The sequence below is a fragment of the Artemia franciscana genome, chromosome 5, assembly GCF_032884065.1.
Source record: "Artemia franciscana chromosome 5, ASM3288406v1, whole genome shotgun sequence".
NCBI classification, from domain to species: domain Eukaryota; kingdom Metazoa; phylum Arthropoda; class Branchiopoda; order Anostraca; family Artemiidae; genus Artemia; species Artemia franciscana.
In genome coordinates, this window is record NC_088867.1 from 20,707,920 (window position 1) to 20,728,511 (window position 20,592).

At 34.1% G+C, this 20,592-nt stretch overlaps 1 protein-coding gene across 1 annotated transcript in view; it reads right to left on the bottom strand.

Moving 5' to 3' along the window:
* The window catches only part of LOC136027694 (sodium-coupled monocarboxylate transporter 1-like), a 30,757-nt gene extending 10,392 nt beyond the window's left edge, over positions 1–20,365 (bottom strand). The window contains exons 1-6 of the mRNA XM_065705143.1: positions 20,285–20,365; positions 19,298–19,452; positions 17,341–17,481; positions 14,551–14,659; positions 11,859–11,968; positions 202–385 (exon numbers count right to left, since the gene is read on the bottom strand). Coding sequence (XP_065561215.1) covers positions 202–385; positions 11,859–11,968; positions 14,551–14,659; positions 17,341–17,481; positions 19,298–19,452; positions 20,285–20,365 — 780 coding nt within the window. The remainder of the gene's footprint in view (positions 1–201; positions 386–11,858; positions 11,969–14,550; positions 14,660–17,340; positions 17,482–19,297; positions 19,453–20,284) is intronic.
* Between the last annotated feature and the right edge of the window lie 227 nt (positions 20,366–20,592).

Below are 20,592 nucleotides of genomic sequence, written 5' to 3' on the forward strand. Positions count from 1 at the left end.
GCTAAAGAAATTTGCAACCCTATTCGAGGGTTCTATCCTATAGAAGAAAACTACAAATATATTGTAAGCAGGATCGGGTCATTGAAATATAAGTAAAAGTTTAATTGTGAAAATGATATTTGGAAAATTCCACAAAACAATCTTTCTGCTTTTTAAGCAATTTTGGTTGTACTTAGGTAAAATGATTAAAGAAATACTTACTTCAAGGGCATTACCAAATTGAGCAGCTACAAATACTAAGCCGAAACAAATCAATCCAAATAGAACTGCCAAAGTTTTTGAAACATTAGTGGCTGCCCTATCACTCAGATTAGGGAAACAGAAAGGTTTGACAAAGTCCTCCATAGCTATTGCTGCTAGTGAATTGAGTCCACTTGATACTGTACTAGAAAAAAGAAACATTTGGAACGATTTTCTTAAACACTGACATTGGATTTACCGATTTTCTAGATTAGCTTTAAATAAGTATCAAGTTAAACAACTTTCACAACAATATGTAATTTTCTATGCTAAATGGTTAAGTTACATTGTATTAAGTGTAACCTAGTACACTTAAACAAGTTCTCTTACGCTACCACTAATGTATAAAACCATAAGACAATCATCATCGTTGTGTAAAATCAAGGGAAGTAATTTGCTAAGGGGGGCAACAGCCCCTCCCAGACCTTGCCCCCCCCCAGATCCCAGTTCTCGCCAACTGAAATTTATATTCTTCAAAATCTTGTCAAAACTAAGGCAAGCATGCTTAATTCAAGCATCCATAGAAACATGTCAGTTTTCTTTAGTATATATTTGCCTTTATGGTACTATAAGGCTCACTTTTTAGTTCTCAATATCATCTTCACTTGATTTGGGGAAACTGGCTCCAAGTCCCCTCCCCTCTCCATATGGCTGAATTCCTGCATCCTTTGGATATAAATTTAGAGCGCAGTCCTGGTTTATATAATATATTAATTTGAAAAAAATAAATCCACAAAACAAGTTTTTCAAAGAAAAGTAAAGAGCTTCATTAAGCCAAGAATAGGCAGAAATAACGTCAAATAATCTTCCAAGTGTAAAACTACCACATTTCATTATCAATAATTAAATGAAACTCAAAAAATACAGAAATTACAATAAATAGCCAAGTCAAACTCAAAACGACCAAAAATTAATATGAGTTTTGAGCTTGACTCGGCAATTAACTGTAATTTCTGTTTGTTTTGAGTCTCATTTATTTATTAATAATGATTTGTGGACATTTTACGCTTGGAAGATTATTTTTCTTTATTTTTTCTTTGTAAAACTTGTTTTGTGGAAAAAGTTTTGAGATTAATTTCTGTTCATTTTTTACTGACATAGTCTTTATCGTGAAAAAAATATCATTTTACACATTTGAAATTTTTTCTATAAGAATCCATGGTATGGGTTGCTATTTGAGAATCATTTTCGAAAATTTTAATACTGACACAAATAGTATTTTTTAATTTAGTTTTATGGCTTCTGAAGTTGAACTGTAAAATAAAACTTAATGTAATTCCCTAAAGATTCTATTTATGCTCTTTGACAATCTGGATACACATACACTCTTTTTATATATTTAAATCGTAAGAACAGAAGTAGCAATAGTAGTATCGCCAAAAGTTTCAGCTTAATTCTCCCAGTCGTTCTCGATATATTGCTGAGGTGTCTTATTGGCAACCATAAACACAATGCCTTTTGGTTTACTTTAAAGCAAAATTTTATTTTAAAGCATAATGGGCCAATTGTATAATTGCGGGGGATTGAAATTGCTAGTATCTCTAAAGACGTCGTTGCTGGATCATTATACTATGCTGAGTAAAACGGCTGTCTAAAAAATTTGACTGGGTGCGTTTGGCAAAATGAATGGGCTTGAGGAAAGGGCGTCTAGCCCTCCAATCTCTTTTTACTCTTAAGAGGGACCCCAGAACTTTCAATTTTGAATCGAATCAGCTCCTTTAAAAGTTTCAATGATATTTCTAGCTATTATATAGTGGTGCTGCCTATGATCCTACTTATATGCCCCTTTGAAAACCTACATGCATTTTTTGTTTAATTGAAACTCGTAAACGTTCCCTATTAGTTTCATCTTAATACCCTTAGCACCATTAGTTACAGTAGTGGTGGCGTTAAAAGTATACATATAATGCCTTCTGGCTAGTTCAAAATCCACCACAACTTACCCTTAAAGGTCTAAATTAATAACATAGGCTGCTCTTCAGATATTACTTTACCAACTTTTGGAAAGTCCACGTACTCATAGTTTATTTTGATTCAGTTCAGCTTCCACCTAAATATACCTTAAAAATTTCACCTTAATATCCATAGTTTGCGCAGTAGCAATAGTTGTAGCAACATTAGTAGCAGTATGCGCATAGCACCTTTGGTTTCTTCAACATCCCCTTCAAAACACACTGAAACTTTCAGCTTAATACATACCATCAACTGTTTAATTAAGCATTTATGATGCGTCTGCTTGACAACCTGTGTGGGCGTAGTGTGTTTACAATTAGTTTCATGCACTTTCTATATGTCACAATTTTTTACCATAATAAACTTAGTTATAACAGCAGCAGTAGATGTAAAATTACATAGCCGTAAAATTAATTACAGTAGCCTAAGCTTTAGTGGTGGTAGTAGTAATACAAGTAGTAATAATAGTAACGTAGCAGTAGTATGATTATAAGCAGTAGCACTAGGATGCAAATAGTTCCTTTGGTTAGTTCAACATACCTCACAGTAAGCCCTGTAAGTCTCAACTTCACACACTAAACTGCTCCTAAAATATTGCTGTTGCATACAGAGGGCTAGTTCCGATTCGTTTCATTTTCCCTCCTCAAAATTTTTGAAAATTTCACCTTCATACCCTTAGGCATATTTGTAATAACAATTACAGCAGTAGTATTAATATTACTAGCAATAGTATTGAATAGCGGTAGTACTACTAGCAGCAGTAGTATTAACCTATTGCCTTTTGGTCAGTAGAAAATCCCTCTCATCAAGTCCTAGAAGTTTCAATTTGATACAATTAGCCGTCGCTATGACATTGCTGATATGCCCTTTTGATAACCTGTATGTTCACATACTTCTTGAAATTTTCATTTCAATGCTCTTAGCCCAACAAGTAGTTGCAATAGAAGCAGTAACAGTAATAGCAATAGTGTGCAAATATTAGGAGTAGTGTTGCCTTTTGGTGAGATGCTTTTCCCCTTTAAGTATTCTCTGAAAGTTCCAACTTATTACCCAAATCAATTCTTGAGGTACGTTATTCTGACAATGTGCATGCACATAGCGTCTTTTGATTTAGGTCAAATTTCTCCTTAATACTGTAAATGGAGTAGTGTGGTAGTAGTAGTGGTGGTAGTCGTAGTAGCATTGGTAGCATACAAATATTGCCTTTTTGATCATCTCCCTTATTATTTCCTTAATTTTCTAAATTAATATACTCAGTCATTCCTGTGTTGCACCCTTTTCCCTCAACATTCCCTGAAAGTCTTACCTGAATGCCCTTCGTCTTCTTGGAAAGTTAAGTTCGAAAATGTATACATTTCCTGTCTGTTATGTCTTTGAAAAACACATTCAAGCAGATAATTTTGAGCTTACAAAAAAAATTAATTTAAAAATTATTAAAATTACAAAAGAATTATTAAAGCTTGTCTCTTACCAGAATCCCCCCTGCTTTTTTGACAAGCTATATTTTTGAAGAATATATAAATTGGTCTCTGATACGAGTCGAATATTGCATGGGGCAGCCGGATTTTCGTTTCTTGCCTGCTTTTCTTAAACTTTAGACTTAAAAGGCATGATTTGAAAGGGAGTAAAATTTCATCTGGGCAGAAGGAGTTGTTTTGCCTACTTTTCAAGACCCATTTAAAGTCATTTAAATCCGAATTTACTTCTTTTGAAGAAAGCCCGCTTATTGATTTGTCATGCGGTAATACATAGAAAAAACATTTGGTAAAAAGTAACTTTCTACAAGTATTAAGTCCATTAAATATCCTATTTGAGTAAAGCCGGCTTTTTGGTTTTCTATTAGCAATCTCAATAAAGTCAATCATAAATAGATGTTCAATATTTTGTTTCTAAATGTTAAATTTGTGTTTAGCTTATATTTAAACTAAACTAACCACATAAGTACCCTTCACTAGCCACTCATGCCCTTACTAAATGCACTAGCGCCATGACAAGCCGTTGCAGCCAAGACTATGGTGGCTGTTCATGCTCAATAAGGATATTAGTGAAACAGTCGAATATATATTTTACGTTATCTGTTTGTAATTTTTCGCTATCAAATAAAGAATCGCTTTTAAAAAGGTAAGTTTTCGAATTTCTGAAGAAGTCAAAATTTTTTTTAACAATCCGAATAGAAATCTGATGTTTAAGGGAACCAGGAAAAATCTGGCGGGTACTTGTATGATACACACCCTCCCTAATGTTTTTCTAATATATTTCTCTGACACTTAATCCTAATGAAATATACCAAAGTAAGATAAAAAAAAACTTAATACTTTAAAAACAAATTTGGGCGTTATATTTGCATATTAGGGGGGGGGGGGGGGTAAACTATAGTGGATCTCCACGCCTAATGTGTTAGGTACAATTATTCAGCATGTTATGCAGTAAGAATTGTTTTCTAACTTCAGACTGTCAAAATACTTTACCCCCCCCCCGCATAATATGTAAATATATAGCCTAAATTTATATATTTTCCATCTAGTCTGTCACTTCTCTTTTTATTGTCTCACACTAAGCGGCAATAAACTAACGAAAAAAACCGGTTCTATAATTTGCCAATGAATGAACAACTTAAGCGGTTGGGCGTATATCCTACAAGTACCATCTGACGTTTTAGAGGGACTAAAACCAAAAGATTAAGAGTCGCTAGTATATCATTGATGTTTCTTAAACAATGATACTTTTATATTTTACTAACTAATTGCTGGTTAGTTAAGCAGATGGCTAAGTTTACTGTTCATAAGCTGGCATTGGCTAGGCTTTGGGGTTACCCTGAATGGCCTTTACAGGCCATTCATTGTATAATGTATAATTGCATGTATTCTTGAAGCGATGGATCCGAAAGGAAATGACAAAAACTAGAAATTACAAATATCTAGTTTTCTGCTATGGTACACATGATATTCAGCTTCCTAATTTAGATTTTGAATGCAATAAAGCTGAGGCGATGAAAAACACTAGGAAAGGTGTAAAAAGAGCGTTTGAAGAACTTGAGCTGAAACCAGACATTTACAAAGAAATAAGGAAAGAGAAGCTTAAAGGAAAGACGTCTTAAAATACCAATTAACATAACTTTTCAGGATCAACCGCACTTATTACCATGTTTATAGCGAAGGAACAAGAAATTCAGTTTGTCATGGAAAACCTTGACTAGAGATTAAACGAAAAATTCGCAGCTGTTGGAGGTAAACAGTAATTTTCTAAGGACACAGTTAGTGCAATCAAAGAGCAAAGCTTGTCAATTTTAAGTGATATTTACAGATCATTAGTTGTTGGGTATGAAAAACACTAGAAAAGGTGTAAAAAGAGCGTTTGAAGAACTTAAGCTGAAACCAGATAAAAAGAAATAGGCAAACAGAAGCTTAAAGGACAATCGTCTTAAAATACCAATTTACATAACTTTTTGGGATCAACCGCTCTTATTACCAAGTTTACAGCGACGGAACAAGAAATTCAGTCTGTCATGGAAAACCTTGACTAGAGATTAGATGAAAAATTAGCAGCTGTTGGAGGTAAACAGTTATTTTCTAAGGAAACAGTTAGTGCAATCAAAGAACAAAGCTCGTCAATTTCAAGTGAAATTTACAGATCATTAGTTGTTGAATTCGATCCGAAATTTGTTGTTTTATCCAATGATTTAAAGCAATTAAGAAATCAATGGTCATTTATTGAGAAACGGATTAAAGTTGCTGAGCAAAAGCTAGATGAGTATTAACAATATACGAAATTAAATAGTCTCATTTTCAATGGGGTTAAACAAACTCCCAATAGTGACTTGAAGTCGTTAGTTCCCAAAATAGGGACAAACAAAATGGAGATTGAAATATCAAATCAACCTGTGATTGAAGTTAAAAGATTAAATCTAAGCAAAGGTAATAGTAACAGGATGCAATTGCTCTTGTAGTTGTAATATTCAAGTCTAAAGACCTTGGTTCTGAAGTTTTCAAAGGAAAATTTAAGGAAAGCTCTTTTTGGAAGATCTAATGTGCCAAGTTTTCTTAAAGTTGTGGTGAAAGACTAAGGACCTTAAAGTAATCCATTAGGAGCTGAACATATTTTAAATGATGATATTGTGCAGGACAATCCTTCTATCACAATTTGACCGATCTGAGATAGCTGTTATGTAAATTTACTTTTGTCGGTAGTTAATGCAGATGAAAATTCATTTTGCTTGGTCATTGGAATTGTCACATTACATCATCGTATCGTGAGATTCTGCAGATGCTTGATAGGACGAATCACAGATTTGGTATTATAAGCCTGTGTGAGATTTTTTCTTTGCATCAGAACATTCATTGTCACTTTTCAATTTTCCAGTATACCAGCTTATAGTAAAAAATAGAAAGGCGAAGGCACGTGAAACTTAGCATTTCTAGTTAAGGAGCATATTGTGGTTAAAGTGAGGGAGGATTATTCCATTTGGATCGAAGGTAGGGTTGAAACTCTTACTCTTGATCTGGAAATTGGCGGGGAAAATATTTTTATAAGTGAGGTATATAACCACCAAGTACTCAAAGGGAGGAGTTTGCACTTGATTTTGGTTTAGTTTTGGATGATATCCATTTGAGTACTTCCGAGTTTATTTGCATGAGTGATTTTAATTGATCTTTTGTATTTGAAAAATGATAATTTAGAGTTTTTTACCCTTATTATTAGTCGTTATCTATATCCTCCAGCTGGAATCCCACCTTGTGTTACTTAATATTCAACAACATTATTCGATAACATATTTGTTTGATCTGAACTACTACTTCTTATGCTGATTTGATAATTAGTGAGTCTTCTGATGATTTTTCTGTGGTGGCAGTGACTTCCTTCACTGGCAATGGTGGCAATGACGTACAGAGAAGCCAAAAATTAAGAGGATAAAGAAAAGGCTACTGAAAAAAAAAGAATATTGATAAATTTAGGCAAGAACTGAGTCTTTTGTGGCAAGGGATTTATGATGAATATGAAAGTCAGTCCGCTGCATTTGATAAATTTATAGGTATTATTCAACCAATATTTGATTTAACATGTCCAATGAGGACTTTCAAGCAGAAGAAACCTACTCCTAGAAAACCATGGGTAACCCAGGAGTTTCTTCGACTAATCCAGAAAAGACATGATTTGTACATACTTTATTTGAATTACTTTATTTTGAGTCACCGGTGAAGTTCAATGCCTTAACGAAACTAATGAAATTGTAATGAAATTAATCGGCTTCGCAGATCTTGCGTTCAAAAATATTATGGGAACAAATTTAAAAAATCATAAAAGGTACGTGGAAAACTATAAATGAATTATTAAATGGTGACAAGAAGACTGAAAATCCAGCTAGCCTACAAGTTGACGATGGAATAATTGCTGTAAGAAAGGAAATTTCTGATGTTTTGGGCGAGTTTATTTTGAAAACAAATTTTAATTCATTTTTAATTCATAAAAATTCATTTTAATGATGAAAGAGGTTTGGGGGTAAACATGAACATTATTGAAACTAATCTAGCAGAGATAAAGCGAACGAAATTTCTGTCGTTCGAGCTCTGTACTTTTCAACCATTGCTCTTTAGTTCGTTCGAGGTGATGAGGACATCCAACGAAGCATCTCTAGCAAATGAAATGATGAAAATTGAGGGGATTACTGTCCAACCTCCCAGAGAGTTTTGGACGGTGGCTGGCTAGTTCAAAATACCGTGGACTACCGAATTCACATACTCTAAGATGGCAGAATCTTACATAGATTATGTCAAAAGACATTTCGGCCAGGCATTGCTAGTTTTGATCTCTTACACTGATACAGCAACGATTAAAAATTGAGCACAGTTGAAGAGAACTAAAGGATTTGTCGTGTCCAACGATTGAATTCTCTCCTAACATGTAGATCGTCAAAAGTAAGGAAGAATTTTTGACCAGTCCCAAAAACAAAGAAAGCTTCTTGGACCTACTAACTGAGAGGCTGGTGAACTTAGGATGTCAAGTTCTACATGCTCAGGATGATGCCGATGTCTCAGTTGTACAAACTGCAGTCAGTTGTACAGAAACTTTGTCGATCACTTTGGGGAAACCAGCAGTGATTCTCTTGTCACTTAAAGATGGTATTTTCAAGAATGCTTGGAAGATCTTCATTACACCAGGATCCAGACACCAGGGGGTCACCGAAGCTTGAGAGAAAGCTTTGCTCTGCAAATACAAAGGAAATAGTAATGAGAAGACCCTGAAGGGTGTGGTTATTTACAATGCGGGTTGCAAGTTCAAATGCTTTCGTTCAGGCAGAGCGGCTTCCACCAGCTTTGGCTGCCGCAAGGTACCACTTTTACAGGTCCTATTTGCAAATAATGAATTGGCAAGACACATCAAATTCACTAAAGCCCAAAAAAGGCGGGGGGGGGGGATTTGGCACCTCTGTTCGTCACAGAATATGTATCTTCATATTATGAAAAAGGTTTCACCAGCACCAGAAAATCTACTGAAGATGGTGTGATGCCAGCGTGTGCCAATCTCTCAGAAGCAGCTGACATCGGAACGGTTTCCCCTGCAGCTTTATCTGCGGGGAGTGTAAAGGGGTGTTATATGTTAATGCTGAAGTAAGACAGGATTAGGAAGATAACAGAATAGGAAGAAGAATTAGCTTTAGGGTGTGCTTTAAAATCAAAATATTTTTGTGATTAATTTACCTGAGTTCTAAACGTTCATTTTTATAGGTGATTAATCTAAAGTTTGACCCCGATTAAAGAATTGGTTTTCAAGAAGTTATACTTATCAACCTTTCATATTACAAGGCCCTCAGAGGTGGAAATTAGGTAAATAGTACTGCTTCTGCTTCTAAAATAGTACTGCTTCTTTAAAAAAAAAAACGGTTTTTGACCTCATATATGGCAATGCACTATTTTTCTTATGCAAAATGACCCTTTAGTCGTAGGAATCCGTCAAACAATGATCTGTGTACTTTACACACCCTCCTCCTCATTCAATGAAGGTGAAAATTGATACCGTGACACGGTAAACTGGATGTCTGACGTCATATTCGGATTCCTCATGCTCGATTTGATAGAAAACGATCATTTTAACTCCAAAACATTTAAAAACACAAAACATGATTGCCCCCCTCATTTCCTCCCTTCAGGGACAAATTTGGTACAATTTTGCAATAGGGATTTTGTTAGATTTGTCGTGTAATTGAGCTGGTTTTTCTGAACTTTTATGTGTAGAAAAAAATTATGTTGCACTTTCCCCGAGGTCAAACGGTATTTGTACTACATTAATTCTACAATACATGCAGTCTCACAGATTTTGTTATCTCTGCACTTGAACGTGGTGAATTAGTGCTTTCAATTCTCATAGATTTTAGAAAATCTTTTGATACTGATGTTTTTAAGATCTTCTTGAGAAGGCTACATTGTTTAGGTATTCAGAATGTACCTTCGAATTGGTTCAAGTCTTATCTTGGAGGTAGAACACTTAGAATGAATATTGATGACAGCAAATCAACAAAACTTATCAATAAATCGCGAAAAAAATCAAAATCGAAGAAAATCTACAAATTAAGAAATTTATATAGATAGCTTGCAATTTATATTCCTGGGACATTAATCATGTCCTTTGTTGTGACACTGTATTTACAGTAATATCATCTTGCGATAATCTTTTAATTGAAAATTCTAATAAAAGGCCCTAAATAAACTGGTAAGTCTTGCGAGATGTAGCTATTTATCAGTTAATGTTTTTAGGACGAATTTCACAACTTTTTGTAGAATTGGTACTCCCTTTAATTGAAATAATGTAAGATTTGTATATATATATATATATATATATATATATATATATATATATATATATATATATATATGTATATATATATATATATATATGTTTTTAACTACGTAAAACTTGCGAATATACAACATTCTTCGCTGTCCCATTGTCTGTGCATATAAATAGATTGTCAGGTTTACCGACTCTTGAACATGCAACATATAATTGTCCATGGGAAAAACAATCCGTATTCAGATCTATACCTCATTATTCTAATGATTGCCCTTGAGCTTTGTTGATGGTGATTGCTAATCGAACATTCCCTATGTCCCGGTCGTCATTTATATATCCACCCTGTGCCCCCCGGCGTCCCTGTTGTAGTTGTGTCCCTGTGTCCCGGTCGTCATTTATATTCCCTGTGTCCCGGTCGTCATTTGTGTCCCAGTGTCCCAGTCTGTAATTTCTCTTTGAGCGTCTCGGTCGTCTTTTATATTCCCTGTGTCCCGGTGTCCCGGTCGTCATTCGTGTCCCGGTGTCCCGGTCTGTAATTTATCTTTGAGTTTCCCGGTCGTCATTTGTGTCCCGATGTCCCGGTCTGTAGTGTCATCTTATAATGACGTCATATGCAAAACCTTATATACTTATAATGACGTCATATGCAAACCCAAAAACAAACAAACATGCATACATGCAACTCATTTATATATATATATATATATATATATATATATATATATATATATATATATATATATATATATATGTGTGTTTCTTTTTTAGTTTTTCTTTTTTTTTTAGTTTTGCACCTTTTTTAGTTTTTTAGCTTTTTTTATTTTTAGTTTTTTACCTTTTTTTATTTTTTTTCCTTTTTTTAAGTTTTTTCTTTTTAGGTTTTTTCTTTTTTAGCTTTTTTTGCGCCATATTAATTGAGCGCCATTGAAGCTGTGTCCCTGTGTCCCACCTGTGAATATAGATAGATATATATATGTTTTTAACTACGTAAAACTTGCGAGTATACAACACTCTTCGCTGTCCTATTGTCTGTGCATATAAATAGATTGTCAGGTTTACCGACTGTTGAACATGAGACACATAATTGTCCATGGGATAAACAATCTGTATTCAGATCTATACCTCATTATTCTAATGATTGTCCTTGAGCTTTGTTGATGGTGATTGCTGATCGAACATTCCCTGTGTCCCGGTTATATTCCCCCTGTGCCCCCCGGCGTCCCCGTTGTAGTTGTTTTCCTGTGTCCCAGTCGTCATTTATATTCCCTGTGTCTCGGTGTCCCGGTCGTCATTTGTGTCCCGGTGTCCCGGTCTGTAATTTCGTTAGTCGACAAACATGACGTCAGGCGACAAACAACTTCATGACGACATACAGCTCAATCCTTATAATGACCTCAGTCGACAAACATGACATCAGTCGACACACAAACATGACGTCAGTCAACAGACACACACAAACAAACAACTTATTTTTATATATATAGATATTTCTATATGAGGTGAAACCATCAACACCACCTTTGGATTAATTCTGGAGCTATACGCTGCTGCGAAGTTTTATATACTCGATTAAATAACTTGAATTTATACTCATTTGTATGGAAGAAAACTAAGTACATACTTACACATTCTTCAGAGTGGGAACAGGGTAGACTGGGCAAAATGTATAGATTGTTTTGTAATTTGAATAAAAAGTGCTCAGGAAGCCGAAAAAATTCAAGATATTAGGCGATGGAGACCGTGCACCAAGGTCTTCTCCCTTGTAAACGCCCTTGACATGCACCCATACATAGTTACGGAAAGGAGAATGCATATAAAGGTGATTCAAAACCATAGACAAACAAAAGAAAACACAGACCCAAGGAAAAACAGCGACAAACCTCAATGCCCCAGAAAATATCCCAGCAACAAATAACCCTGGTAGTCCTGGCAAATGCCCAAGTGTATCCATAACAAAAAGGGGGAAAAGCTGCTCAGATCGTTCGACAAGCTAAAATATAATATAAACGAATCAGAATATAAATGGAATATAAAAAATTAAGCAAATGAATTATTATTGACCAAAGAAACTACTTATTGTCGAGGCCTTTCAAACTATGATACCTTTTCATCTAACCTTATCATTTATAATAAATGCTCCTTTGGGAGACCACAGAGTGTCTAAGACGCTGCAGTCACTTCTCCTAGCTATGTAGAAAATTCTTAAAAAACTAAGAGCATCAAAAAAAAAAAAAAGTTGGACCCATCCTTGACCCATCTTAGGTTCATTCACACATTGAAACCATAACTTTCCATGGGTTTTCTTTTGGTTGTTTCAAAATTCCGAAGTTTTTAAAGCAATTAAGCCACGTCAATTGGAGAGGGGAATCTTTCACCTATAGTTTCTCGCTCCCCCCTTGTTCCTACATTTTGAAGAATTATTGCTTTGGTATTTCCATTGAAAGATATCTTTTCTTGTGTTTTTAGTGAAAAATCGGAATACCAACAAACCCCCCCCTCTGACTTGTGTGAATTGACACCCCTAGACACCACTTCATTTTGGTCAGTGTTGTCACGTTATACCGTGAATATAAAAAAAATAGTTATATTTGACAACACTTTGCGCTTGTAAAACTCTAAACATCAGCGACAACACTTTTAAAAGAAAGCTTGGCTGATTTTTCGCCCCCGTTTCCTTTTTTTTATTCCAGTACCTGCTACCACAAAAACAGCATATCTGCATATGACTGTGTATTTCTTTAAAAGTGGAATTATCTATTTTCCCTATTTTAAGGATGAAATATATAATGTTCTATAATTTTTCATTTAAACATATTCAAGCAATCATATTTCATTTTAACTTTCCTTGGTACTTTAAGTAGAGTACCAGCATTTTTGCATGGAAACCTAGAAATGCCATTTTAAGTGCTATTTCACATGTAGCATTCCTCTTATACTTCTTGAAAAATACTTTCTATTATAAGATATTTAAAGAAAATAAAGGATTAAAATAGAACTGTCTAGAGTCAGCAAAGGATTATACTAAACCCAAAATCAACAATGTTGTTTCATTATTCTATAACTAGCATAAGAAAATGAGGTTCTTGACAAAGCAAATAATATTTGTTCACGGTATTAGTGATTATTTTTATAATTTAGCTTTAGGACAGGCAATGTGGACCAATGAAAGGGTAATTTCTCCTCTGTTATGTGAAGGCTTGATCGTTTAAATTCAATATTTTCTGATTGGTTCGAAGCATGATTTCAATGAAACAACTAAAGTAGTATTTGAAAAATCCTATCTATTATATGTCCTTCCAACTGGCCTCTATTCTTTGTTTTAACTATTTATCTTATTTGATTTATTTTTCATAACGGCTAATGAATGCTTTTTTATTGATATTTTCCGTTATCCTTTCAGTATAGGTTACACAGGAAGAGACCCAGGTTCAAATTATTTTGGGAAGAGGGTAGCATTTTTCTCATACCTACCGAATTGTGGCGGGATCGTATGATATTTTGGAAAACATTTTGATTTAAGATTAGATCTTATGGTCTGCTGATAAATATTTCCGACAATTGCCAATTCAAAGCATATTTTATTAACTAATCTCGGAAACTTCACATCATTTCATTTCAAATTTGGGAGAAATAGCTTAACCTCATATAGTCTAAATTACAGACCTTTGACTAAATTAAATATAAAAAAATCACACTAAAGGAAACAACAACAAGAAACTTTAGCATGTTTCTTATTTTGATAAAATAAATATTAGCTGCACTATACTTATGCAGTTATAGTGCTTGACTATTGGTATCAATTGAGCGAGTGGATGGGCAATAGGGCATTCATCTCCACTGCCCTTCCCGTCCTTCTCTTTTGCCTTCCCTGCTCTTCTAGATTTAGAAAAATACCTTTTGAGGGGCATTTTCATTGAAAAATACGTTCTTCTAGCCTTTTCGTTAAAAAAATGACACATTTGCTCCCTTCCTTGATTTTGAAATACATATTTTGCCTCGTCTAAATTGTCGTTACCTGATGCTACTTTAGTGTGAGTTGCATGAACATTGTTCCATACCAGTCTAGTAATTTTAGGCCAGGGGTTTACTGAATGTTTACATTTGATGACTGAAACTTGGTATCAGGGTCTCACCTATAAGCCTGGGTCTCTTCAGCAGTGATCAATGTTCAAAAGAAATTGGGATCACCATTCTCATTCCCTTAGTACATCCAGTATAATATTTTTTTCTCCATTATAATAGAAATTTTTCATTATAATGGAAGAACCGAGCGTGATGAACAGTGAATCTTCTGATAGAACCTCAACAGCTTGACTCTAGTTCGGCATTGTGGAGTGACATGAGAGGTGTAGCATAAGTGGGAGATAGTAACGACGGCAATGAGGGGGGGGGAATTAATGCCTGGTTTTTCTTCTGACTCAATTGGACTATCCGTCTTGGCTTTTTCTTCAATTAGCCATGACTTGATGCCCACAACTATTCCATTTTTAATTCAAACCTTATCTAAAAGCATTACATATTTTGTATTTCAAATTTATGAGGATATTAATTAAATTTCAGGAAAATACTTACATTAGCAGACAAAGGATCACAGTCATAGTATTTTGTGAAAATGACCATTCCTGTATAGCAGCAAATACAAAGTAGACCCAAAAGTCCAACTAAGTTTATCCAAATCGCCCTGAAATTAAAAATTAATTCAAATTTTAATTCTTCTGTTTTAGTAATTAGTCATAAGCGACCTTAAAGAGGATTAATTTGGCTTCCAGAAGTCTAAAGAAAAAATTCTAGACATTTTCTAGGAAACTTTAAGTGTCATAAGTAATGCACCCTTAAATTTCCACTATCCTTTTTTTTGAATCAGTTATGTTTCAAGCATAATTTACAAAATATCAATAAAAAGGGAAGAACGTTTAAAGTTAACAAATTTATGTCAATATAAATCTTAACTATAAACAAGGTAGGCCCTAATATGCAAAGTTTATGTCAAGGCGAGGAACTTTGTAAAACACAACAAAAAATCATACAAAAAGAGACAAATATTAAATACTTTGAACCAAATGACCAGGCAACAAAGAACAAAATGTTTAGGGATAAATTTCACCTTTTAAATTATTCATATAGTATGTTAATATGTATAGGATAAGACACAGCAAAAACGCTCGGTTACCTATTTTGAAACGAAGCAGCTATTAAAGCATGCCATTATAATCATTGTCAAAACCCTTATCGTCATCGTCAAATCAATAACATGTATCCAGTTAAAAATAATCCTAGCTTAACTGCGCACCTATTTTGAAACGAAGCAGCTATTAAAGCATGCCATTATAATCATTGTCAAAACCCTAATCGTCATCGTCAAATCAATAACATGTATCCAGTTAGAAATAATTCTAGCTTAACTGCATAACTTCAAATAGTTCTCTCTGACATAGGCTATTAAACTCCTCTTCACTTCACATACTATAGGCTCTGCCTCAAAAACTAGCTAAAAACCATCCTTTTTGGCCCCAGGCAAGAGTTCTACGAAGCTTTCCAAAATGCAAAGTGATATTCATCAATCCAGCCTAAGGTCCACTCTTTCCGTAAAAACCGCAGAGGTGGACCCTTACCACTTTCTAGGAATAAGTTGAAATCGGGGTGCTAGGGAAAAAAAAAGAACACGACAAAACCACAGTGTTGCTCTCGCAACACAATTATATATTTTGAGAAAAAATGTAAAGAGAATCCTAAGAAAAAGTGATAATACGGAGCTATTTCAGATTTTGTAAGTTTTTTTCTTTTCATTCCTCCTTTGACACATAACTGGATTCTAATTAATAAATATAATATACCTGACATAACCTTAAAGTTTGAAAAGTTACACGGGAAGCTCTCAGGTACTGCTTTTGATTTTCTCCTTAATATCGTCTTGTTAGACTTTTTCTATAGTCAATATTTTTATTTTTTGTACATTTGTATTTTGCTTCGATTTAATTTCTTTTTACTTCACATTCTAATGCTTATTGGGCAGTGTTTTTGTGGGTAATAAATAAATTATTAATATTAAATTAAAATACATCCATATTATGCTTATTAAAATTGAAATTATACCAAACTATATCCAAAAATAGTGTATGTTAGTTCAATAATATATGGTAAAGTAAAAATGATAGAGCATTAGTAAAATAGTGTTGGTTGAAGATCTGGGAATTCATTTTTGGCGGGTAAAGCAGATTAGCAGAGTAAATAATTGCCATTCGCAATAAAAATATACATTAATTTGGAATGGAGCGCTTACATCTGTTGGCAATCAAAGGCACTGAAACTAATACAATAAATGGAAAATAGTGTCACTCTCAAAAGAGAGAAAAAGAGATAGAGAGAAAAAGACAGAGAGAGTAGTAATTTTTTAAACTGTATGCAGCGTAGGTACCGAGAAAAACAAAAAAAAACTTTTTTTCAGATCATACAACGTGGAAAAATAAAGGATGGTAACGTAACACTAAAAAGTGAGTTTGCAAACGGAGAAAGCTTCATTTTTTTTTCTTATCACTAAGCATCAAAATGATACTAAATACACAAAACGAGAAAATATCAAATAAAGCTTCAACAATAAATAATAAGTAATCAGCTTTGTATCCAAGATGAGTCGTTAAGAAGTATAAAAATTGTTTTTATCATGTCATGCACATACAGTTATAAGAATGGACCTCCAAATTTGTAGCCAAGTATGCCAGATCCTAATGTCTGCTCTTGACGCCGGGTAAATCCCCTATGAAATCTTGATGCTGGGTCGTAGGGGTGGTTACGAAATCGAGAGTTTTTGGGGAGAGTAGTAGCAAAATATAATATTAGCTGACAACCAGAATAACTGGGTTATCACATGAAGAGATTTTACTATTTAAAATGACCTTATTATAGGAAATGTGCAAAAGCTAAACAGCAGAACTCATGTATTCCTTATAATTTGATAATCATTTGATAATACAATTTGATAATACAATTGATAATCATTACAATTTCAGGGATCTTATTTCCCTGAAAGTATGTTTCCTTTTTTAAGCCTACTCTAACCAAATGTCCAATATTTGAAGCTAGTGTCTGACAACAACAATGTCAGACACATTTTTAGAATAAAAACTTTTCCTACAAACATTTGTGAAAGCCTATTCTAATTGCAAAAATATGAAAGCTAGGAAAGCAACAGTTCATATATATCAACAGTTCTTATGGCTCTAATTTTCTTTTTCCTCGATATTGAAGCTAATTTGCTATCTTGTCAATTTAGGAGTGAAATTGACAGCTAGACGGAGGATTGTGTTGTTCTTTGAATTTGGACTTAACTCAACCATCTAACTATGTATGAATCTTTTGACAAACCTTTGCGCTTGCTTAATACTGGGAACGCTAAGATATCTTTGAACTTGTGACTGGTTGACTCCATAAATTGTCACCCACTGAAAATATCCTCCAATGACTAGAGACCAAAATGAATGGCGGATGGCAGGGTTTGGATTAAACCTACATAGGGAAAAATAAGATTACCTATTTGTACGATCATTAAAAGTGAAATTGTTTGCTAACAAAATATCTGACCCATCTCCTAACAGGAATCTGGATTAAAATTTTACTGCTTTAATTTTAGAAATTGATGTTTTGTCGATCATCAGGATTAATTGCTTAAGTTTAAGCAACAATAAAAATGGAAATTGAACTATCCTGATTGTAGTTTTGGCGCTTAATGTCATCAAATTATGATTTTAGGAGTAATAATCACCGTGATTTCTTTTTCTTTTTTGTCACATCAGCAATCTTCAAATGTTTAAAGCAGTAGGGTAACCGAACGACTGGTTAGTCGTATAGTCCGAGTGTTCTTTTGCCTTTTAATGTTTAGATAGCTACCATAATTGGGTAGAAACAGATTAAGACATGTGATATCATTAAGCATTCTGGTTCAACATACATGAATAAATAGGGGATTATAACCCCTCAAAATGTAAGCTTTTATCATTTTGTAAGCCAAGTGAGAAAATCCATGTTTATGAGATGTCTTTTCTGGTTCCAGCCCTCCCTATAATCTCGAGATTTGTCCTAAAATATTGGGTTTCATATATTTTGCTAGTTTTGAATGTTCAACCCGTAGTGATACTACTATCACTGCTGCTACTATTACTACTACTACTAACAGATCATCACAGCTTAAAGCCACGTAAGTCCAAACCTACCGCACAAACTCCTTAACCAGCACAACAAACAGGAATTTCAAAGATACCACATTACTTCAGTCTGAAAAGTTTGTGGGCCAATTTTCTTACAATATAATAATTATTTGAGCCTCTTAATTTGAAAGGTAGGAAGTCAAAACAGAGTTAATTTCCCCAATTTCATGACAATGGATGCTATTGACGTTTAGAAAGGTGTCACTAGTTAAGGTACAATAAAAGATGTCAGGAAAATCAAGGTATCGAATTCAAATAGCTCTGATTTCCTGGCCGCATAGTCTTGAGGGTGGAATACAATGATGTATTAGTACTTTCTTGTTTAAATCTTTGATATTTTTATAGCTGCTTAGTAAATCTAATCTGTCTAAATAAAACATGAAAACCGAAGGCTGCATCGGAAACCTTTGCAACTGCATATTGTCGGTCGACCGTGGTCTCTAAAGTTTTCCTTGTAAAAAATACCAAGTATATTACCAACTCGAATAGTCAACTTTCGGTTGATTCAAATGAAGCTATAGCTTGAGTTCCCCTTATGCCCTATAAAATACAGGAATTTCCCTGACACTTTAATTCTTCAGAACCCAATGAAGGATCTAATAAAGTGATTGTATTTCACATCATTATTCAATATCACGCATTAACATTAAAACTTAGGCTATCAGTATGCTTAGCTTGAGCGGTTGTTAAAATAAAACCAGCTAAATGTTTCATAAGGGAAGACAAATGAAGAACCCAGCTTTTCCTTATACAGAATGGAACAAATTTTGCATTTTTTAGTTTTTTAAAGTCGTTAATATGCCCTCGTAATAAGTTTTATAACCTAAATTGTTGTTTCTTTGTTTTCATAGACTAATTTTCTAATTTCTTTAGCCCCAGTGGGAACCTCTATTAGATCTGATATTGACTTACCCTTAGCAATGGTTGTGGCAACTTTCAAAAGAACTTGAAGATGGAAATTACTGACATTTGCCTAGCCTAAGTTTTACCTGAATGAGCCTCAACCATTACAAACCTAGCCAAATTTGATCACGAAAGCACAAAAATGAAAAATGAGTCAATTACTTCACAATAAAATTTAGTTAAACTAAAAAAAATGAAAGAAGAGTCTTGCTCACTCAAAAAATTCGATCCGCTGTGTGTCATTGTTCCTTTTGACCACTTCAGAGGGACCACCAACATCCGCATCTCCTATTATACAGACTGCTATCATGGAACCATACATGATAATGACTTGGAATGTGTCTGTCCACATTACAGCTTTTAAACCTCCCTATATAAAAAAGAAATATATAAAAAATGAATCACAAATTTTACTGCAATGTACAACAAGATGATACGTGTAACAAGATGGAGGTGGGGATACACTTGGATGGAGACGCACATAAAAGTAACCCTAAATTTATAATATTAACTGCTAAATCAAAGTTACGCTTCTTTGGGATTAATTTAAAAACTTTTTCCACAAGACACGCTTTCAAAAGAAAAGTAAAGAGCTCCATTGAGGCAAGAATGAGCAAAAATAAGTTCAAATAATCTTCGAAGCGTAAAACTACAACAAATCACCATCAATAAATAAATTAAACTCAAAACGAACAAAAATTACAATAAATAGCTGAGTCAAACTCAGAACAAGCAAAAATTAACATTATTAAGGTTAATAAACCCTAAGCCTTCTAAGGACCAGAACTCAATTTGCGATTTAATAAAAAAAACATTTACTATAGATATATATATATATATATATATATATATATATATATATATATATATATATATATATATATATATATATATATTCAGAGTGTATATCAGCGTTGATTAAGAGTTTATGGTGTTAATATTAGGGGCGTAATTTGCTATGGCGTGAGGAGGGTGGGGAACTGCCCCGTCGAGACACAAGTTTGCCCCCCCCCCTCCTAGACCTCAGATTCCCCCTGCCCGGCTGAAATTTAGTTTCTGAGAAAAAAAAAATCTTTTTAAAACCAAGATAAAACAGTGCAATTCAAGCATCCGGGGAAACAGATCAGTTTTCTTTAGTATATCCTGGCCTTTATGGTAATATTTAGATAATTTTTCAGTTTTCGTGATACACCACCTTCTACCTTAATCATACACCATAGAAGTTCATGCCATCGAGGCATTATGCGGCAGCCCCGTGGCATCCATGTGGCAAATATTATCATTTCCTAAAGCATTTTCAGCCATTTCCCAACAAAATTACCTTATAAACTAATATTGATCATTTGTTTTATTTGAACAGCGGGAATGTACCATTTCATTATTGTATCATGTTAGCCCAAGGTAGTTCGAGCCACCGTGGCACTATGCGGCTTGCTCGTGGCAACCACGTGGGACACAATACTATTGCTAAAGCATTTTTAGTCGTTTTCCTACAAATAATCTTATAAAA